This window comes from Apis florea, unplaced genomic scaffold (assembly GCF_048593485.1).
Source record: "Apis florea isolate Af1SG1 unplaced genomic scaffold, ASM4859348v1 contig_2495_pilon, whole genome shotgun sequence".
Taxonomy (NCBI): domain Eukaryota; kingdom Metazoa; phylum Arthropoda; class Insecta; order Hymenoptera; family Apidae; genus Apis; species Apis florea.
The window spans coordinates 59,429-77,495 of NW_028256595.1; the positions used below are offsets into that span (position 1 = coordinate 59,429).

General features: G+C 35.3%; 4 protein-coding genes and 1 long non-coding RNA gene across 14 annotated transcripts in view; 2 read left to right on the forward strand and 3 right to left on the reverse strand.

Annotated features, from left to right (window-relative positions):
* LOC100864801 (solute carrier family 41 member 1) lies at positions 1 to 8,411 on the reverse strand. Of its 5 annotated transcripts, none has more exons than XM_086906936.1 (8): positions 8,092 to 8,407; positions 4,677 to 4,776; positions 3,542 to 3,679; positions 2,813 to 3,266; positions 2,468 to 2,647; positions 1,460 to 1,899; positions 863 to 1,083; positions 1 to 770 (listed from the first exon to the last, which is right to left on the reverse strand). In XM_086906936.1, the coding sequence occupies exons 3-8, from the start codon at positions 3,625 to 3,627 to the stop codon at positions 430 to 432; spliced, it is 1,722 nt and encodes a 573-aa protein (XP_086763062.1). In that variant the 5' UTR covers positions 3,628 to 3,679; positions 4,677 to 4,776; positions 8,092 to 8,407; the 3' UTR covers positions 1 to 429. The 5 variants fall into 5 exon arrangements, with proteins under 5 accessions (XP_086763062.1, XP_086763063.1, XP_086763064.1 ...); XM_086906937.1 differs by lacking the exon at positions 8,092 to 8,407 and adding an exon at positions 7,309 to 7,417; XM_086906938.1 differs by lacking the exon at positions 8,092 to 8,407 and adding an exon at positions 5,926 to 6,004.
* LOC147657817 (uncharacterized) lies at positions 7,318 to 11,123 on the forward strand. The gene is made up of 2 exons (XR_015291726.1): positions 7,318 to 7,442; positions 9,991 to 11,123. It is a non-coding gene; the product is annotated as an uncharacterized LOC147657817 (long non-coding RNA).
* On the reverse strand, positions 8,851 to 13,357 carry LOC100864682 (solute carrier family 41 member 1). Of its 4 annotated transcripts, none has more exons than XM_086906948.1 (8): positions 13,220 to 13,284; positions 11,797 to 12,177; positions 11,168 to 11,597; positions 10,607 to 11,078; positions 10,352 to 10,499; positions 10,044 to 10,249; positions 9,817 to 9,965; positions 8,851 to 9,718 (listed from the first exon to the last, which is right to left on the reverse strand). In XM_086906948.1, exons 3-8 carry the CDS (start codon positions 11,558 to 11,560, stop codon positions 9,533 to 9,535), a joined length of 1,554 nt encoding a protein of 517 aa, XP_086763074.1. In that variant the 5' UTR covers positions 11,561 to 11,597; positions 11,797 to 12,177; positions 13,220 to 13,284; the 3' UTR covers positions 8,851 to 9,532. The 4 variants fall into 4 exon arrangements, with proteins under 4 accessions (XP_086763074.1, XP_086763073.1, XP_003696969.1 ...); XM_086906947.1 differs by lacking the exon at positions 13,220 to 13,284 and adding an exon at positions 12,266 to 13,217; XM_003696921.4 differs by lacking the exon at positions 11,797 to 12,177 and having other exon boundaries at positions 13,220 to 13,357.
* LOC105736430 (uncharacterized) lies at positions 12,345 to 18,059 on the forward strand. Of its 2 annotated transcripts, none has more exons than XM_086906944.1 (4): positions 12,345 to 13,015; positions 13,120 to 13,523; positions 14,083 to 14,690; positions 15,088 to 18,059. In XM_086906944.1, the coding sequence occupies exon 4, from the start codon at positions 15,088 to 15,090 to the stop codon at positions 16,693 to 16,695; it is 1,608 nt and encodes a 535-aa protein (XP_086763070.1). In that variant the 5' UTR covers positions 12,345 to 13,015; positions 13,120 to 13,523; positions 14,083 to 14,690; the 3' UTR covers positions 16,696 to 18,059. The 2 variants fall into 2 exon arrangements, with proteins under 2 accessions (XP_086763070.1, XP_086763071.1); XM_086906945.1 differs by having other exon boundaries at positions 12,458 to 12,665; positions 13,442 to 13,523.
* The window catches only part of LOC100864563 (Alkaline phosphatase 4), a 5,185-nt gene continuing 3,848 nt past the window's right edge, over positions 16,731 to 18,067 (reverse strand). For both annotated transcript variants that reach the window (XM_086906942.1, XM_086906943.1), the window contains exon 8: positions 16,731 to 17,910. In XM_086906942.1, coding sequence (XP_086763068.1) covers positions 17,684 to 17,910 — 227 coding nt within the window. In that variant the 3' untranslated portion in view covers positions 16,731 to 17,683. The remainder of the gene's footprint in view (positions 17,911 to 18,067) is intronic.

Consider the following 18,067-nt stretch of genomic DNA (forward strand, 5'->3'; position numbering starts at 1 on the left):
TTTTTAACGAAAAAATATTCATATTTAATTAATTATCACGAAAATATAATACAATATAATATATATTTTTATCTTTCCTCTATATATATATTGGCAAAAGTACAACTTTATGAGATTTTATTTTGGCATTGATTTTTTGAATTCGAATTGCACGTATTGCTTCGTTTTTTTGGAAAGGTATATATGTTATCTTTTTAGATATGCTGTGCTGACAAAATAATTATTTTTAAATTTTGCTTATGAGAAAAAAGAGAAAATATGGCACCATATATCTATTTAATAGCGATATATGTATAATAATTATAAAAACTATGACAGCAACAACATTGGCGATAGCACTGACGATAACGATGATAGGATGGATGTTGTTGGAAAAAAAAGAATCGGAGAAACATTTGCAGAATGCAAGTATACGTATGTAGATATTTTTTAGGGAGGGATTGTTCGATCGAAATCTTGATCTCCAACGAGATAAAGAAATTGAAAAGCGATCGCTAACAAACTGATGCCTAATAAATCTCCCATCGCTGTTAAATATGGAATCGCCGAATTGTCTGGATCGATTTTTCGTTTCCACATCCAATGTATCATTATGTAGGCAATGTACAGGAGAGCGGCAACTTGGAGCATGGCGGCGCACAAGTAAACAAAAACGAAGAGAGGCGTTAATGAAGTGTTGCCATCCTTCATATAATTAATTAGATAAATGAAAATTACGTGGCCTGGTATAACCATTGCCATTAGAACTCTGGTTGTTCTCGCGTGCATACCTGGAAGAAAAAGAAATGGAATTAATCGTTGAAAGATAATGGATAAAAAGAAGAAATTGGTGGACTCAAGTGAAATAAATTTTGCTTTTTACCTTTGCCAAAAAAGTTAGCGATAGGTGTAATAAAGATAACGGGATGCGTGTGACCAGGTGGAATTAGAAGAGTTCCCAGTTCGGCTTGTTTGTGAAGGGCTGTCGATATTCTGCTTGCTTGTACAGCTACCAAATTTCCACCGACGCCGTTGATCACCGGTTGGAAAACGGTCAAGTTTTCGAATCGCGAGACCATGAATTCGAGTATCAGACCACCGCAACTGTTTGGTCAACAATAGCGGTCGTTCGTGTTCACTTTTAATATGTACTCGGTTCGTGCCTTTTTTTTATCCGTTCTTTTATTCTCGACATTCGTAAAACGAAATCAAACGAAACGAAACGAAACGGAACGGAACGGAACGGAACGAAACGGAATGGAACGAAACGGAATAGAACGAAACGAAACGAAACGGAATAGAACGAAACGAAACGAAACGGAATAGAATGAAACGAAACGAAACGGAATAGAACGAAACGAAACGAAACGAAACGAAACGAAACGAGACGAGACGAGACGAGACGAGACAAGACGAGACGAGACGAAACGAACGAAACGAAACGAAATGAAAAGATATACACATATGAATCGGTACTCACCTGCTGATCAACATAGCGATCATGACAGGAGTCCATCCGGAGTAAAGGACATCGTTTGTGTACTTGTTTCTCTTGGCGATCCATACCCAGAGAGGTGTAATCAGGATGTAGCAAGCTATCACGAGGGGTGCGACCCAATCTTGTTTGTTTATTGATTCGTAAAGAATCGTAGATATCCATGAGAGTAAAGCCAAAGAGGTGATATCTCCAAGACTGGCTGCGATCGGTGTCGCGACGTTGTCCGGATTAATATGACAATGTCGGGAAAAAACGATCACACCTGCAGTTATCAATCCAAGGACGAACGAAGCCAGGGATGCGGTAACCAAACTGCTCGCGCACAATAGATATGCATGATCGAACGAGATGGTACCGTTTCGAGATGCTCCCATTACGATTGCCACCACAGAGCCGAGAAATCCAACCACTATCGCCTGGCACTGCCAACACGAACTGATTTTCTTTACACAAACGGTCATACCGAGCGGAAATAATGATTGAAAATGATAAACGTTCGATCGGGAAATATAAGGAGAAGGAAAATCTGTGAAAATTCATCGATATCCATTGATATCATGTATCGATATTGGGAATTCGTTGAATTCGACAAATTTTTTTTTTTTCCGGAAAAATTCTCGATCGAATAGAAAAAATTGTAGAAACGAATATGCATTTTCGCGATAAGTATCGTCATTGCATCTCCAGTACTCGATCAAGTAAAAGAGCGCGACGATAAACATCACGTTAACTCTCGAAGGTCGTTTACCGTTCACGCGTTCAATATCGCGTGTGAGTGTGTATAATCAAATAAAATCGTGACGCCAATGATAAGACATCGGTGAATCGCGTCTTGTCGGTAGAAAGCATCCGATTTTGCGAATAACGGTAAAAATATATTGGGGGGGGGGAGAAGAGAGGGGGGGGCGGAAAAAAAGAAAACGATATTTATATATTTACGAATTTAAAAATGAAGGGAAAAAGTAAAAATAGAATTTGAATCCGACTCACTTGAATCAAGACGAGATTTCCAACGATCATGTACCATTGTTGTTTCGGCGTGTCCATATGGCCGAGATTCGCTTGAGTCGAAAGACGGGATGCAAGAGTCATTTCTAAATTTCCTTTCAAACCCAATAACGCTGGGACTAGAATGATGAGTTCGCTCACTTTCTCGAACACGACCCAATGCTGTGTGGAATAAGAATAAGATAAGAAAGTAACGTAAGAATAAGATGTAACGTGGATGGTCGGTGATTAATGATGCACATAATAGATGAATTATCGATCGAAAGTAACAAAGGAGAAGAGAGGAAAAATCTGAATTGAACGAAAACGAAGAGAAGAGATTCATACTTGAACCAAGTCTAAAACTAATCCTGCCCCCACCATGCCAAGGCCGGCGATAAGAAACGGTATGAAAACTTGAATGGTGATCGCCAAATACGATTCGAGAGGTTCATCTTCGTTTACACCGTATATTTTACTCTGAGCGACAAGATCGGGAAGACGGCCGCTATCGGTGGTTCCCTCGTCGAATATAGGTACATCGACGCGGTCTTGTTCCGCGGATTTGTCGTTGGGATCGGTGACGGTGTCAACCCCGACAACCGTGTCCATCCATGCGTTCGTGCCCGTTCCTCCCCCCATACCCATCATCGTCACCGTAGTCGTGCCTGTGCCCAAACTCGTGCCCATGATCGTTGTGTTTACGATCGTTGATTCCGAGCCAGTGGTCGAACGAGCATCCTCCGACGTTATCCTGTGGCAAGTTTGCTTTTCGGAAAGTAAAGGTTCTTTGCATTGATCACTGTCGACAGAAAATTAACGTGATAAATCATGAGGCATATATCGCATAACGCGATATACACGTTCGAATATGCGAGTATTCGTAACATGGATATTTCGTGCATCGATAGATAATACGTAATAAAGGTATTTTTGATCTCGTTGCGGAAAAAAAAAAAAAAAAAACCAAGAAAATTGTATCTCTACGAATCGTATGAAAAAGTTTAGCACGTGCACGCGTGGATTTGAAAATTGAATATAATGAAATAATTATCGTGTAATAATTGTTGAACGTACTTTTCAAATTTGGATGTAACATCGATATGGGCGTTTTTGTCGGGAGGTAATCGTACCGGATGTTGATGCACCTGGTCCTCTATCATCTTCTACTGAGGATCCCGTGCGATTCGCTGCCACCGATATATAGCCATTCTCCTTTGAGAATGATAACGCTTGTCTAAATGTTCGCTCGTTGTAGTTGTATTTCAGGACAAGAATCGAGCAAATTACGTAACCAACGAGGGACGATATCTCTAGTCTGATTCGCTCTGAACTACATTGTAAGGCACATCGAAAATTAAAACCTATCCACTTTTAATATCGCGAACAAACGACAGATTTCGAATTTCGATATTACGGTTTAAACGTATCAAATATTTTTCTATCGTTCGATCGTGACTCGTTACTCTTCATTTCATTATCTCACCCTTTTTCTACCTTTTAATTAAAACTGAAATCTTGAATAATTTTTCATATTCTTCTTTACGTACATACATATGTCCATACACTTATTTGTTATTATTACTCGTTTAATGTTAAAAAAAAAGTCATTTCAAAAAAAAGAAAGAAAGAAAAAAGAAAAGAACCGATCTTTCTATCGAATCAATCTATATTTCGTTCATGTTATACCACGCAAAAATACGATGGTACGTAAGACGATATTGATCCTCGAGTTTCGATAATTGTTACGTTTCATTTGCGATACTTTTTTTTTTTTTTTTTTTATTTTAAATGATCTTATTTTCTTAAAAGATCGAGTTGAAAGTAAATGAAAATTGACCGTTAATTGTCGCCTTATGCAAATTATCATTTATACGTATTTCCACATAACGTACATGTTTTTTTTTTTTTTCAAAATTTTTCCGCGACATGATCGTCATATCGAACGTTTGTTTTTCATGTTCGATGACGATTTCGAAAAAAATACAGAAAATAGGAAAGAATAAGAAACGTGTACGTATATTCGTGCAGAAGCGCGCGCGCGCGAGCGTGCGTGTGTATGAGAGAGATGTAGAAAGAGAGAAAGAGAGTGGACAATTTTAACATGTATTTTGCCAATTATAGGATGTCGATTAGAGTCCCTGCTGTTTACGTAAAAGATATTAGGATTGAGGAGAAAAAAAATTTTTTTTGAACATAGAAAAAAAGTTACCTTTATCTTCGTAAGGGAATCCTCGATGATGTATCGAACCTTGACCAGATTCATAGACCCGAAAAACCTGATTTTCAATGTTCTCGAAACTGTGTTGATTCTGATAAAAAAGAAAAATTAACCGTCGTCACGCATTTGGTGGTGCAAGGCTGGTGGCCTGGTGCGAGGCCGTTTCACACTATGGTTACATCGCGACTGATCTCGATCATGCATCACGTTTGTCTCCTTAAAACTCGCTTAGGACTTTTACCGGGAACATACGCTAAACGGAGCAAGCGCGAATTTATCGATCGTCAGTCGACGAAGTAAACCTTGATTGCTCGCCTACCTTACCGTCTGCTTTTCCTCGCCTACCTAACTCTATATCTTTTCGTTTTCTTGCCTAACCGTTTAACTATCAATCTACCTACCTATCGCCCGTTTTTCGCACCTGTCTTTCTCTCTTAATCCTTTATCTTACTCATTCCTATTATTTACCTATCTGTTATCTCGTTCACGTAACGTGCCTACTATTTACATCTGTCTGATTAATTATTGGATTATTTCTTCGTTTAGCTACGATCTTTTTAAATATCGTACGGCCTCTTTCACCTCTGCCTCGTCCGTACTTCGAAGCGTTACTTCGCTTCATCGACCTTCTTAACTAAACTAAAAATCGCTACATCAGTCCATTTTAAATCTAATTTTCCGCTAACATTCGATATTTTTGGCGATTAATTGGCTAATCAATAATAATCGAATTGAATCAACGGTGATGATCATTCTAAATTGTTATAAAAAAAATCGAACGCATAAATTACCGAAGGAAACGAAATACGTCGAATGTTTTCTTTACATTTGACGAAAAATTGAATTTTACAATTTCGCTTACACGAGTTAAATCTTATACGAGTCGATATCCATTTATACGCGAAACGTGAAAATAGTATATAGTACTGATGATTGGTCGAACACATAATACATTTTTATTAAAAATTGCACGTTTCGTCGTTAATTTTACTTATCGTTTTATCGTTAATTTTAGCTTTATTATCCGTATACATTATACATAATCTGCGTATACTTGCAATATTTATTTATTATTTATTAACTATATTAATTTAATTACGATAACGTCTATATATAATAGTTTATATTTATAATATAACGTTTATATTTATAATATATATATAAATATTTTGCGTGTGTGCGCATGTGTATTATTATTATATATTTTTATCACACTTGTATGTATTTTTTATCTATATACTTCCTTAAAGATCGATTATGTAAGAACTTTGATAGTCGGTCGTCCGTAAATCGAGCGTTTCACTTTGACATTGAGTTTCGACTCACGAGTATCGCAACTCACCGCGTTATAACTGAATCGAGAGTTTCCTGCACTTTGTGACGCAAAGATTTTTTTCTCATTCATCGTTTAATCCCAATTATCATTTCTTCTTTCGATCCACGTTAATAGAACGAATCATTTTTGATACCTGTAATAATTGGCTCTTTGCATCTTATTATGCAATAAATTATATATTATAAATTACTTACACACACACACACACACACACACACACACACACACACACACACACACACACACACACACACACACACACACACACACACACACACACACACACACACACACACACACACACACACACACACACACACACACACACACACACACACACACACATTGACGTTCGATTGATCTTAGAAGTGTATATACATCGTATATGAACGAGTAATTGTAGAAAAAAAACTGTCAAATTTGCATAATTTATACGCAAGAATAAACGAAGAATATGAAATTAACTATAATGATATGACTGTTTCGTTCGAAATAAATATTTGAATATTCGTACACGTGTACGTAAGAACAGTAAATAGAAATATAGAATAAATAAGAATAATAGAATAGAATAAGATAGAAATGTGTAGAATATAATTAAATTTTCGATTTAAAAATTATATCTAAATGAGTATCTATTGATTACTATTGAAATAATAAGGGACGAGCGCGCAAATGAGTGAATTAATAATGATTTAGATTGGGAGGGAAAAAATAAAAGAAATAAAAGAAGAGTTGGACGATGAGAATATTATCGCGATTGTTATATTATGTTGTAATATCACGTGGAGATAAATATACGTACGTAAATTTGACGTGTTATTTTTTTTTTTTCTCCGTTGTTTTACACCCGCGATAATATACATATCTCTTAAAATCTAAATCTATCTTGTTGTTAACATCGAGTTTCTACGGATATGCGATACGTGTATGCGAATTAAATTCTTAGGTATGATAAATAATACTCGAGAGATTGTGCGATGCGTATGTATATAAATCGACGATCAAAATCACTCTATGAAGAGAGAAAATACTTGTTGAGTAAAATGAAAGGTAAAGTTGTTAATTATAAAAATAATAAGAAATAAAGTGTGAGTGTGAAAAATAGAAATTATGCACAATAGAAAATCAAACGAGACATTGTGATATTCGTGCATCGGGATTTGCAAACATTGCCGTTTAACGTTAACGGCGCGCGAGTACGAAGCACTTCCGTAACATATTCACAAATTGATAAATTACTCCACGTGTTTAAGTTCGACCATGAGGAGCAATAACTTAACATACGTTTTGATACTTGGTTCCCGTGACCCGCGAACCGTGCTTTCGATCCCGTTTCTTTCGTTTATCGTGGAAGGCCAAGAGTCGTTCGTTCCTTTATCCTTTATATACTCGTTTTTTGCTATATCTCGTAAACAAAGGTACGAGGTATAATTGGTTTGTATCATAATTATATTTATACACGGCTGTGATTATATCGCGAGATGAAAAAAAAAAAAACGAAGAAAAAAGATTTCATGAAACAAGGATCATTTGCGCGCGATCAGATAAAAATGTTTTTTATAATTCGCGTTTTTCCATAGATCATTAAATGCGTAATGTTTTCTTTCTTTCTTTCTTTCTTTCTTTCTTTTCCTATTTTAAGTACAAACTTAACGCATTATACAGCTCGATAATCGATATATATATATAGCAATTTAACTTTTCTTAAGCTTAATATTAATTTTTATCCTATATCTTGTTTTTTCTTTCCTTTTTCCGTTTCATAATAATTGACGATAGACAAACGAAGAATAAAGAATGGATTATGATATACGATGATATATATCACACGTATATATGTATGCAATGTACAAATAGAAGAACGACGAAACGCAAACGAGAAAAGAACAACACGGAGAGATTTGAAATATCGATAGACGAAGATAGATTCGAAGATTTATTTTATCGATTGATCCGTTTGTTGGAATCCGTTTGTGTTCAACGCGATTAAAAAAAAGAAAGAAAAAAAAAAAAAAAAAAACGTAGAAACGGGATATTATCTTTTGATAAATAAAAATAACAACCGACCCAAGATTCGCGGCACTTTCTCCGTTTATTCTCGACAAATAGAAGCTACCGCGACGGATGTAAAGAGGTCGGTATAAGAACTATTTTGAAAAAAATGACTCGATCGAGCAACGCGATAGATAAAATGTAAAAGGCTCCACCGAGAACGAGGCGATAGTTGGCACTGACAGATCTAACTATTTCATTGACGGAGACAGGCTGATGTCCCTCTCGACCACAACTTGGTCGTTTCGCGTTTGTACGTTGTGCATGTACGAATCGTTGACTGATGTTGATGTGCACGTGCAAGTATCACGATATACATTCGTTGAACGCACACGCTCAGATCTGCCTCGTTTATGCGATTACGCTTACAAACCTTTAAGCCCTATTCGTAACTCGATCGTATAATATTGTACGAAAGAAAAACACCGCGCATTCTCTATCTCTATCTTTCTCTCCAATCTCTCTCTCTCTCTCTCTCTCTCTCTCTCTCTCTCTCTCTCTCTCTTTCTCCCCTCCCCCCATACACACACACACACACACACACACACACACACACATTTGTAAAACTTTTATTTTATTACAATACTCTTTTTTTTCCTTTTCTTCGCTCTTCTCGTATCCTATCCTCTATTCTCTTTATTCTGCATCATGTATTACTGCATCATATGCATATATATTATCCCATTTATACTTTTTAAATTGACTCGAATTCGTTGTATAATGCGTAATAAAAAAGAAATATTTAAAAATTTAACGACATACAAGACGTATACGTATATGTATCTATAAGTCGAATTTATTTCGCATAAGTACATTATTTGGTACAAAATATTTGAGCATGTCTCGTTATATACGATATGCGGGATGTGTATTCGCTTCAAATTTAACAATTGAAACGAATACTGTATTCGTTATTATATATTTTTTTGTACGCACATGGACATTTAAAAATTATTATACGTGTAAACTTTACCCATATATTGCAAATTATAATATTTGATCGATGTTGAAACAATTTTTAAAATTTGTTTCAAAATCTTATAATTACTTTAATTACTCGTCATCGCCATCTATTTTTCTTTTTAGTTTTGCATTTTTCAAACCGATATGTACAAACATACACGCGAGCACGCATGCACGCAAGACTGTACAATGGAAAATATCGAAGAAAAACAGGAAAAAACATTGTAAGGACGTAACGTTGAAGAAAACAGAAAGAAAAAAAAAAGAGGAAAAAAAAAAAAAAAAAAAAAAAGTAAAAGAAAAAAGAAAAGAAAAGTGAATAATATCGATTCGTTTCAAATAATGTAATTTACAAGGATAGAAATAGCACGAAATATCTCGATATTTGATCAAATATCGCGCAATATAGTATCAATGATGAATATGAACGTTATGCTCGTTGCCCTTTTTTTTTTCTGTACATATTCGTTCTAACTTTAGACTTAAAGTTCCATCAATCTCCAACATCCGAATCTCCATCTCCAATTGCGTAAAGCAAGTGAAATGCGATTCCTAATAGAGCTGTCCCTATCAAATCACCCGCTGCAGTTAAATATGGTATGGCAGAACTATCTGGATCCATTCCTCGTCTCCACATCCACACGACCATTAATTGTGTGATATATAATAATAATATTACCTAATCAAATCAAATAAAAATGCAACCTTCTAATCGTCTGTTAATTATTTGTTTTATATCGATTGTATATTTATGATATTGGAATTAGCTATATGTACCTGTACCAAAGCGGCGGTTAAATAAACAATAAGAAATATAAGTGTAAAAGAAGTATGACCAGCTTGAAGATAACTGATGGTATAGCCGAATATTAAATGGCCTGGTATCACCATTGTTAACAAAACTCTAGCAGTTCTTGCATGCCCGCCTATAACGTAATCCTTTTTTTGTAGATAACGCAAACACACGTTTGTTTTTCAAGTTTGACCATCGTTGATCTACGTACCTTTTGCACAAAAAATATGGAATGGATTGAAACGGACGACAAGTATTTCTTGATTGTTGGATCGTCGTCCATCTTTATGTAAAGACGTTGATATTCTACTAGCTTGAACAGCGGCCAAATTACCGCCAACACCGTTTATTACTAGTTGAAATACTGCTACACCTTTGTAATTGGATACAGTGTAATCTAGTATTAAACCACCCACGCTAAAATTCAATAAAATTCAACCCACGTTAAGTAACGATATAATTATAAAAATTATATAGATATATATATATATACTTTCAGAATAAAAAACATGGAAATACCTGCTAATTAACATTGCGCATATTACAGGTGCCCAGCCATAATCTAATATTTCTCTGGTAAATGGATTTCTAGCTGCGATATAATACCAAATTGGTGTGACGATAATGTGAAATGTTATCAACACAGGTGCTATCCATGGTGCATATTCTAAAATAACGTTACAAATATTTGATTAATGGCAAATTAATTTTATAAATAATAACTTTACTTACGTTGTATTTATTGCTTGCATATATATATATATATATATTTACCTGATGCTCTATAAAGAAGAGACGCTATTCCTGAAAGAAGCATTAAAGTAGTTAAATCACCGAGAGAAGCTGCAATTGGCGTGGCTATATTATCTGGATCGATGTTTATCTGTTTGGACAATAATATGACTGCGACCATCACCAAACTTAATAGAAAACTTGCTATAGATGCAGTAACTAAGGCACTGGCACATAATAAAAATGCATGATAAATATCGAATTGCGCTTCTGGAATCCAACCGAGCACTATAGCAGCCAAAGAAGCCAGTAAGCCTACTACAGTTGCTTGACATTGTATCAAAGCAAGATTTCCAACGATCAAAGCCCATTGTTGTTTCCTTGTATCCATATGTCCAAGATTTACATGGGTCGAAAAACGTGAGGCTAATGTCATTTCTAAGTTTCCTTTTAAACCGAGCAATGCCGGTACTAATATGTAAACTTCAGACACCGTTTGATAGACGGGCCAATGCTATAAAAAAAGAAGAGATAATTAAATGAGATGATTTCGATATATACAATTATATGAATTTCTATTAAATTGAACATATCTAACATTACCTGTACAACATCCAGCAACATACTGGCAGCTACCATGCCGAAGCCAGCTAACAAAAAAGGCACGAACATTTGTATAGACATAAACCAAACATTTTCATCTTCAAATTGTCTAAATTGATTGTCTCGGGTAATCGATTTTTTAGCATTATCATTTATACATCGATGATCAATCGAAGATGGTATAAGTCGTTGTTTATGTTCTTCCTCGCTTTCCGTTTCTTCGTCAGTTTTTATTTCCACTTCCATAATAATATCGGATACATTCGATCGAAGCGATTCATCACTATCCAAACCAACCATTTCGTTCATGTAAAATTTCTTTTCTGATTTTCTGTGCCTTATATTTAATAAATTGTTTCCATATACTTTCATTCCTATATTAGCATGGTTCATTCTTGTTAAATCGCTTTCCAAACCGTACTATCGAGAACTGTAACGAAAAAATGATTATGCTGCTATTCTTTTAAACTTGAAAATCAAAAACTTGTATCTTAATGTGAGTGTAACTTTTGTAATTGATATCTAATTATCGAGCATTATATATTATTGTTGTTGATTTTGTTTAGATTAAGATCATGATGATCATCGTCGTTGACTATTCATCCATTTTTATTATCAAATATCCTTACAGTCATCTTTATTAATATCCTTATAATTCTCATCATTTGTATCTCTATTCTTCATTTCTTTTTTTTTCTTTTTTGCTCGTTTCCTCGTCCTATCATTATCATCGTCATCGTCGTTGTCCTGGCCATCATCATCATCATCATCACCATTACCATCATCATCATTATCGTTATCATCATCATTATCATCATCATCATTATTGTCGTCGATCTCATTGTCATCATTACCATCGTGGTCGTCGTCGTCGTCTCATCATCATCATCATCATCATCATCATCATCACCATCACCATCACCATCATCATCATCATCATCATCATCATCATCGTTAGCATTAATATTATTACATTGTTCGATCTGAATTCTGTTTTTGATATTCTTTTCCTTTTTTACGATACGATTAAAAATATCAATAAATCATTATATATCATTATATATTGGAATAAAAATCTTTTTCCACTTTTATACATACAATTTATTTTGGAATTTTGCTGTATAAAACTGTTAAACGAAAATAGTATTATACGCGAAATAAAACGCGTAAAAAAATAAAAAAAAATGTATTATGAAATTATAGCGAAAAGAAAAGTATTTGAATAATAATATTACGAATACTTATTTTAGAAGTATTATTTTTTTTTTTCATATTTCATACATTGTAATTGGATTAAATGTGTATCGATTATTATTTAAAAATTGATTTAAATATTTTTACAATTATAATCCATTGAGATGAAGTCAAACGCTTTAACTGTCTTATAATTAATTGTTTTATAATCCTAATCGAATCGAAAAAATTCGAAAAAAAAAAACAATTTATAGTTAATAAGTGAAAGGATAAAAATGTAAAATAACGTTCGTGAGGTGACGAGGTGAGGTTAACGATACAATAACAAATTAATTATTAAGATACGGATAAAAAAAAATATCGTAAAAATCAAAATACGATTGAATATGAAAATAATTAAAACTCGTTTAACGACACGTTTACATATATGCACAGTTATATATAAGTTTTAATGATATAAAAGTGTAATTAATAATATATGTAGAAATTCGTTATCGTTAAAAATGATCTGAATGTGGAAAAATTGTGAATACAAAAATTGTCGAATACAATTTTCTATAACGATATTTCATTACGAAAAAAAAGAATATAGTATCGTAAAGAAAATTTTGTTAAAATGGTGATAAAATTACGAATTGCGAAATTATTATATTTGTAAGCAAAACAGATATTCCCATTGTAATCGCGTAACTTAATATTTTTAATTTTACACACGAGATATTTTAATTAATCGATATGAATAATTTGGCTGTTTGTAGCGTTTTTATAAATAAACTTTTGGCAACGACGCGAAAAAATATATTGCCAAAGTGACGATACTTCAACGCGAAAACATAACCTCGATACCGTATAACCTACCTTGAACGTAGAATACGGCTCCATATTTGTTCGTCGTTCAACCACGTGGAGGCGTTCTCACTGTCGGTCAACAGATGAAAAACTATGAAAAATTATATATAATATAAAATTGATTGATATTACGAAACATGATTACAGGAGATTTTTGATTATATTTTTTTTTTTATTTGACGTAATATCTCGTATATCAGCACATAAATGATATGATATCTATGTCGACAGGTTCAAACATGTCACAAGCTCAAAATTGGAATTTCGGAATTTGGAAAAAATCGCAAAACGAATATCAAAAATATGAGATCACGTACGTACAATAAGAAAATAAAAAAATTATAACAACAACAACAACAATAATAATAATAATAATAATAATAATAATCGAGTTAACAAATTGTTCATGTATGGTACAAAGAAATGTATAAAGAAAAGAAAGGAATATACTTTATCGATAATTTTTGAATTTTTTACACAGAAGAAAGATTTTTTTTTTTTTTTTTTTTTTTTTTTATTTGAATTAAAATAAAAATGTACACATGTATTAGGATTAATATTTCACCGATTATATATTATAATATCGATATAGTTGTTTTAACTTTTGTCGTCCAATATTTGTAAAGAAATAAAATCAAAATAACATAACATTAAAAAAAAAATGTTTACTTTTCCTTTTTTTTTTTTTTTCTTGTTAATTTTAGTACGTATCTTAAAATAAAGAAAACGTACAACGAAAAGTTAAAAAGAAAAGAAATTGGTAAAAAAAAAAAAAAAAAAAAAAATAGGAATAATATTACAAGGATAGACGAAAGATAAATACGTTTTTTTACTTATATTATTTTTTTATATTTTTATATGTTCATGTATAGAGAATATCGCAATTTTTGTTGTGAAAAGAAGAGAATATAAAATGAAAAAATAAAGAATATAAGAAAGAAAGAAGAAAAGAGAAATAGAAAGTTTAACATCTGTAAAATATACGTAACGCAATATAACGGATTTGATTTCGGAGAAAAATTTAAATAAATATTCGAAAGAAGATATAAGAGAGAGTTTTATGTTAATAAATGTATACGTGCAATTGTAATTCAATTTAGATACGTTACCCCGGGAACAGAGGGTATATATTCAAGGAACGACGCTCGAAATACTACTACTTTTATCCGGGCACCGGGCATAGTGCCCACAAGTAAGCTCTGTCTTTTCGACAATGCAAGTATCTTGCGAGATTTCGGCCATGTAATTTAACGATTCATTATCGTGTCGTTTTCGCTTTCTTAAAGTTTCACAAAGTTTCGATTATACATTTCTGTTACTTATATATTCGAAATATATATATATATTTTTTTAAATAAAATCGAATAATTATTCCCACAATCGTAATCGACAAAGTTCATATAGTTCAAGAAATATAGAATATTTTTAGTATTATTTCATATAATTGCCGTGATATCAAGATTAAGCGTAACGTTTCAAGGTAAGTTTTCCACAAAAAATCCACAATCGTGATAAATTTTTAACAAAGTTTAAATTGCTCGTAAAACGATAATGTCTTTTCTCTGTCTCTCTCTCTCTCTCTCTCTCTCTCTCTCTCTCTCTCTATATCACTTTTTTTCTTTTTTTTTTGTTTCCGCATTTGTTTCCGCTTGTGTTTTAAACCGACATAAGATTTAACAGATATTAAATTTAACGTGGATATACGTGGTTGATCGACAAAGATTGGTCAAAAATGTCGAATCGTCGGTTTCTTTTTTTTTTAATTTTTTTTTCAAAATTACGAGAGAGAGAGAGAGAGAGAGAGAGAACGCGAAATACGGATAAAGTTGGAACAAATTTGCGATGAATTCAAAAGCATCGATGCGAAAAACTTTTAGATGGGGCGCAAAAAGCACGGGCGTCGAAGCAAAGGAAACGGGAGATTATCGTTGAGGAGATCGAAATGCGAGGATCTCGATTGCGTTGACGACAGGAACGCAGCGAAAACGGCGGAGGAGAAGGAGAGTGGGGGAAAGGAGCGGAAATTTTCGAGGAGCGGAGGGGAGGAGGAAGTGGTCCCGTCGAAGGTCCCGATCGATGCGCGTACCCGATCGATGGCCACATTTTTACGGGGCGACGATCCATCGGCGACGATTTGGCGGGAATCATCATCGAGCGAGGACGAGAACGAGGATGAAGAGAGAGTCGAGTTGAACGTAAGGCCGCGATTCGTGTTCGCGTCGAGCCTTTGCGCGATATGTATGGAGAGGTCGAAATTGTTTTGCGATCGTTGCCGAATGGTGTCTTATTGCTCGACCGCGCATCGAGCCCAAGGATCCACGAAGCACGGCGAGTTGTGCGAACCGTTGAACGAGATTCGTTCGTCGATGGCGTCCACGCTCTCCGACGGGTCGCGGCTCGACGCGGAACAGTATCGCGTTTACCGATTAAAATTGGCCGCGTTTCTCGAATCGAGGATCGGAAGGCCGTTGCAACTTTGGGAGAGAGAGATCGTCCTGTATCCGAGAGTTTGCAGGAGTTGTCGTTGCTTCGGCGAGAAATCGATTTGCTGCTCCCGTTGCGGAATGGAATACTTTTGCGAGGAGCACGCCGGGGAACACGAGAATTGGTGCGCGCAGTTTCAAATTTTGCAAAGGGTTTTACTATTCCAGCATAGATACGGTTGGGTCGATCCGAAAATACCGAACGAATACCGCCAAATATCCATTATCCGACCCGATCTCGATCTCGACCGCTTATTATTCGAGATATACGGCGATCGCTGTACGTACTATCGAAACATGGACGCTTACACGTACTCGACGTTATCCCAATTGTGCACGATCCCACTCACGGCACTTTACTCCACGCAAACTTGTTGTCCCGAGTGGGGGGATAAAATCGAGTGGACGATTCATCTGGTTGGCGCGGAGTTTCAATTCGAAGGTATGAATTTACGGGTTTGGGAAAAATTGTTCCTTCATTTTTTGCCAAATTTAAAGAAGCTCCGTTTGATCCTGATCGGGCCGGAGTTACGATTGCCGAGCGGCGTGCCACCGAAACTTTTATCCGCGGTTCCATTGTGCAAGAAGTGTAAATCCACCGGTAGAGCGGTCATCGTCACGTTTAAACCCGAGACGCTTTATCACGAGGCGTCGGAACGTCTGGTTGCGCCCGATCTAATTTGCGTCTACAATCCTGGCCTCTATCGAAGAACCGGGTTCGGGGGGAAAGATAGCTGGCTGGAAACGATACGCGAGTTTTGCAAAGCGTCGGTCCCCGTCACCGTCACCTCTTATACCAAGCGCGAAATCCTGTGGGAGATAGCTCGTATAAGTTCCGTCGCGGATGTACGAGTCGTTTTGCAACCGCGTGAAAATCCATTCGCATCGGTCAAACCGGATCGAAACTTTGTCAGCGACGATACCGATCCCCTTATCTACAAGAATTACTATCTCACCATCGTGAGAGGTGAATCGAATTTATCGATCAACGACCACTCGTAGGTGATGATCGATTCGTATATATACCACCTTTGAAAAATTCTTTATTTCCATTCTTTATTTCGAACAAAATGATATGGAAGAATGGGGACAGGAGAAGGGGACAGTTCGTTTCGTGTATGTTCGCGTATACGTATTTCGGCACGTATTCGTAAGCGCTTGAAATTTGGTCGAACGTCGAAACGATTGCCGTTTCCTTCCGGCAATTTCTATTTCTATTATCTAGCCGTGAATCACTGCACACAGTAATTTCGTTTGCAACTGAAGTGCGTTCCGAAAAGAAAGACAGATTATAATTATACAAAACCATTTGCGCCGCGTTGGATAAGATACATAGAAATCGCGAGAGCGAATATATATATTAATTAAATTACAATTAGGGATTGTACAGTTATTACGAGCTAGTTTTCGTATACATATCTATATCACAGACGAAACTGCATTAATCGGATATAAATATACGTATGCGTTCCGATTCGAACGATGGAACGCTTGTAAACGCGTTATACCTTGTATACTTGTGCACTTGTGTACGCATACCGATACAAAATATACCGATTATATTCGACTATGATATACGTACAATACAAATTGTTTACCTAAACAATATAATTCGAAACGTGAAAATTATGTACACGGTGTATCGTACAAGGTGTATCGTCCATCGCGTTTCAGATCGTACGATTAATTACTTAATGTATTCACACACGTCTCTTTGTTTGTGCGGTTTTGTACTGTTTTCAAAATCGAAGAAACAAAAGAGATGAAGGGGAAGAAGAAGAAGAAGAAGAGGAGGAGGAAGAAAAGAGGAGAAGCGAAATAGAAAGAAACGGAGCGTGTAATTTAACGCACTTGCTTATACGTACGTATAGGTATAAATTATTTAGATTGAGTGGGGAACAGGGATCGGAGATATTATTTGGATGAGAGAGAAGGAGGCGAATCAATTATATATATATATATATAGAATGTAGATCCTCGATGTATAGAATCAATATTGACGATTGGCGATCGTTGAGAGAAGCAGCAACAACATCAAGAGAGGCAAGACAATGGATGAATTGGTATTACGATTCACCGAGTTGGCCACCTGGTAGAAGTAACGATTGTAAACGTTGTCACAATGGGAAGGCCAGTCTTTGAAGCAAGCCGCATACGCCACTACGTGAGCGATATAATTTTGCTCAAAAGTACCGCGAATCAAGTGGGAATACGGACCTGTCGGGAAAAAATCGAAATGTAAATATCGATCGAAAAAATCGTCGGATTAATGGAAGAATATCTCGATAAATTTTAATGCGTTGTATCGCACGCATCGCTACGCGTACACACGCGTAGAGAAAAATAAAAGAGAGGATAATAAATAATTCTCGTT

What these genes read in the sequence shown, in the direction of transcription:
- LOC100864801 (XM_086906940.1), bottom strand. Translation starts at nt 3,627, where the DNA reads ATGATAGAGGACCAGGTGCATCAACATCCGGTACGATTACCTCCCGAC. An exon ending in GTTACATCCAAATTTGAAAA is followed by an intron (nt 3,267 to 3,541) that starts GTACGTTCAACA and finishes TTCTGTCGACAG; the next exon opens with TGATCAATGCAAAGAACCTT. An exon ending in TAGTTTTAGACTTGGTTCAA is followed by an intron (nt 2,648 to 2,812) that starts GTATGAATCTCT and finishes TATTCCACACAG; the next exon opens with CATTGGGTCGTGTTCGAGAA.
- LOC100864682 (XM_003696921.4), bottom strand. Translation starts at nt 11,560, where the DNA reads ATGAACCATGCTAATATAGGAATGAAAGTATATGGAAACAATTTATTA. An exon ending in TCTTCTTTATAGAGCATCAG is followed by an intron (nt 10,500 to 10,606) that starts GTAAATATATAT and finishes ACGTTATTTTAG; the next exon opens with AATATGCACCATGGATAGCA. An exon ending in TAACCGCCGCTTTGGTACAG is followed by an intron (nt 9,719 to 9,816) that starts GTACATATAGCT and finishes TGATTTGATTAG; the next exon opens with GTAATATTATTATTATATAT.
- LOC105736430 (XM_086906944.1), top strand. Translation starts at nt 15,088, where the DNA reads ATGGGGCGCAAAAAGCACGGGCGTCGAAGCAAAGGAAACGGGAGATTA.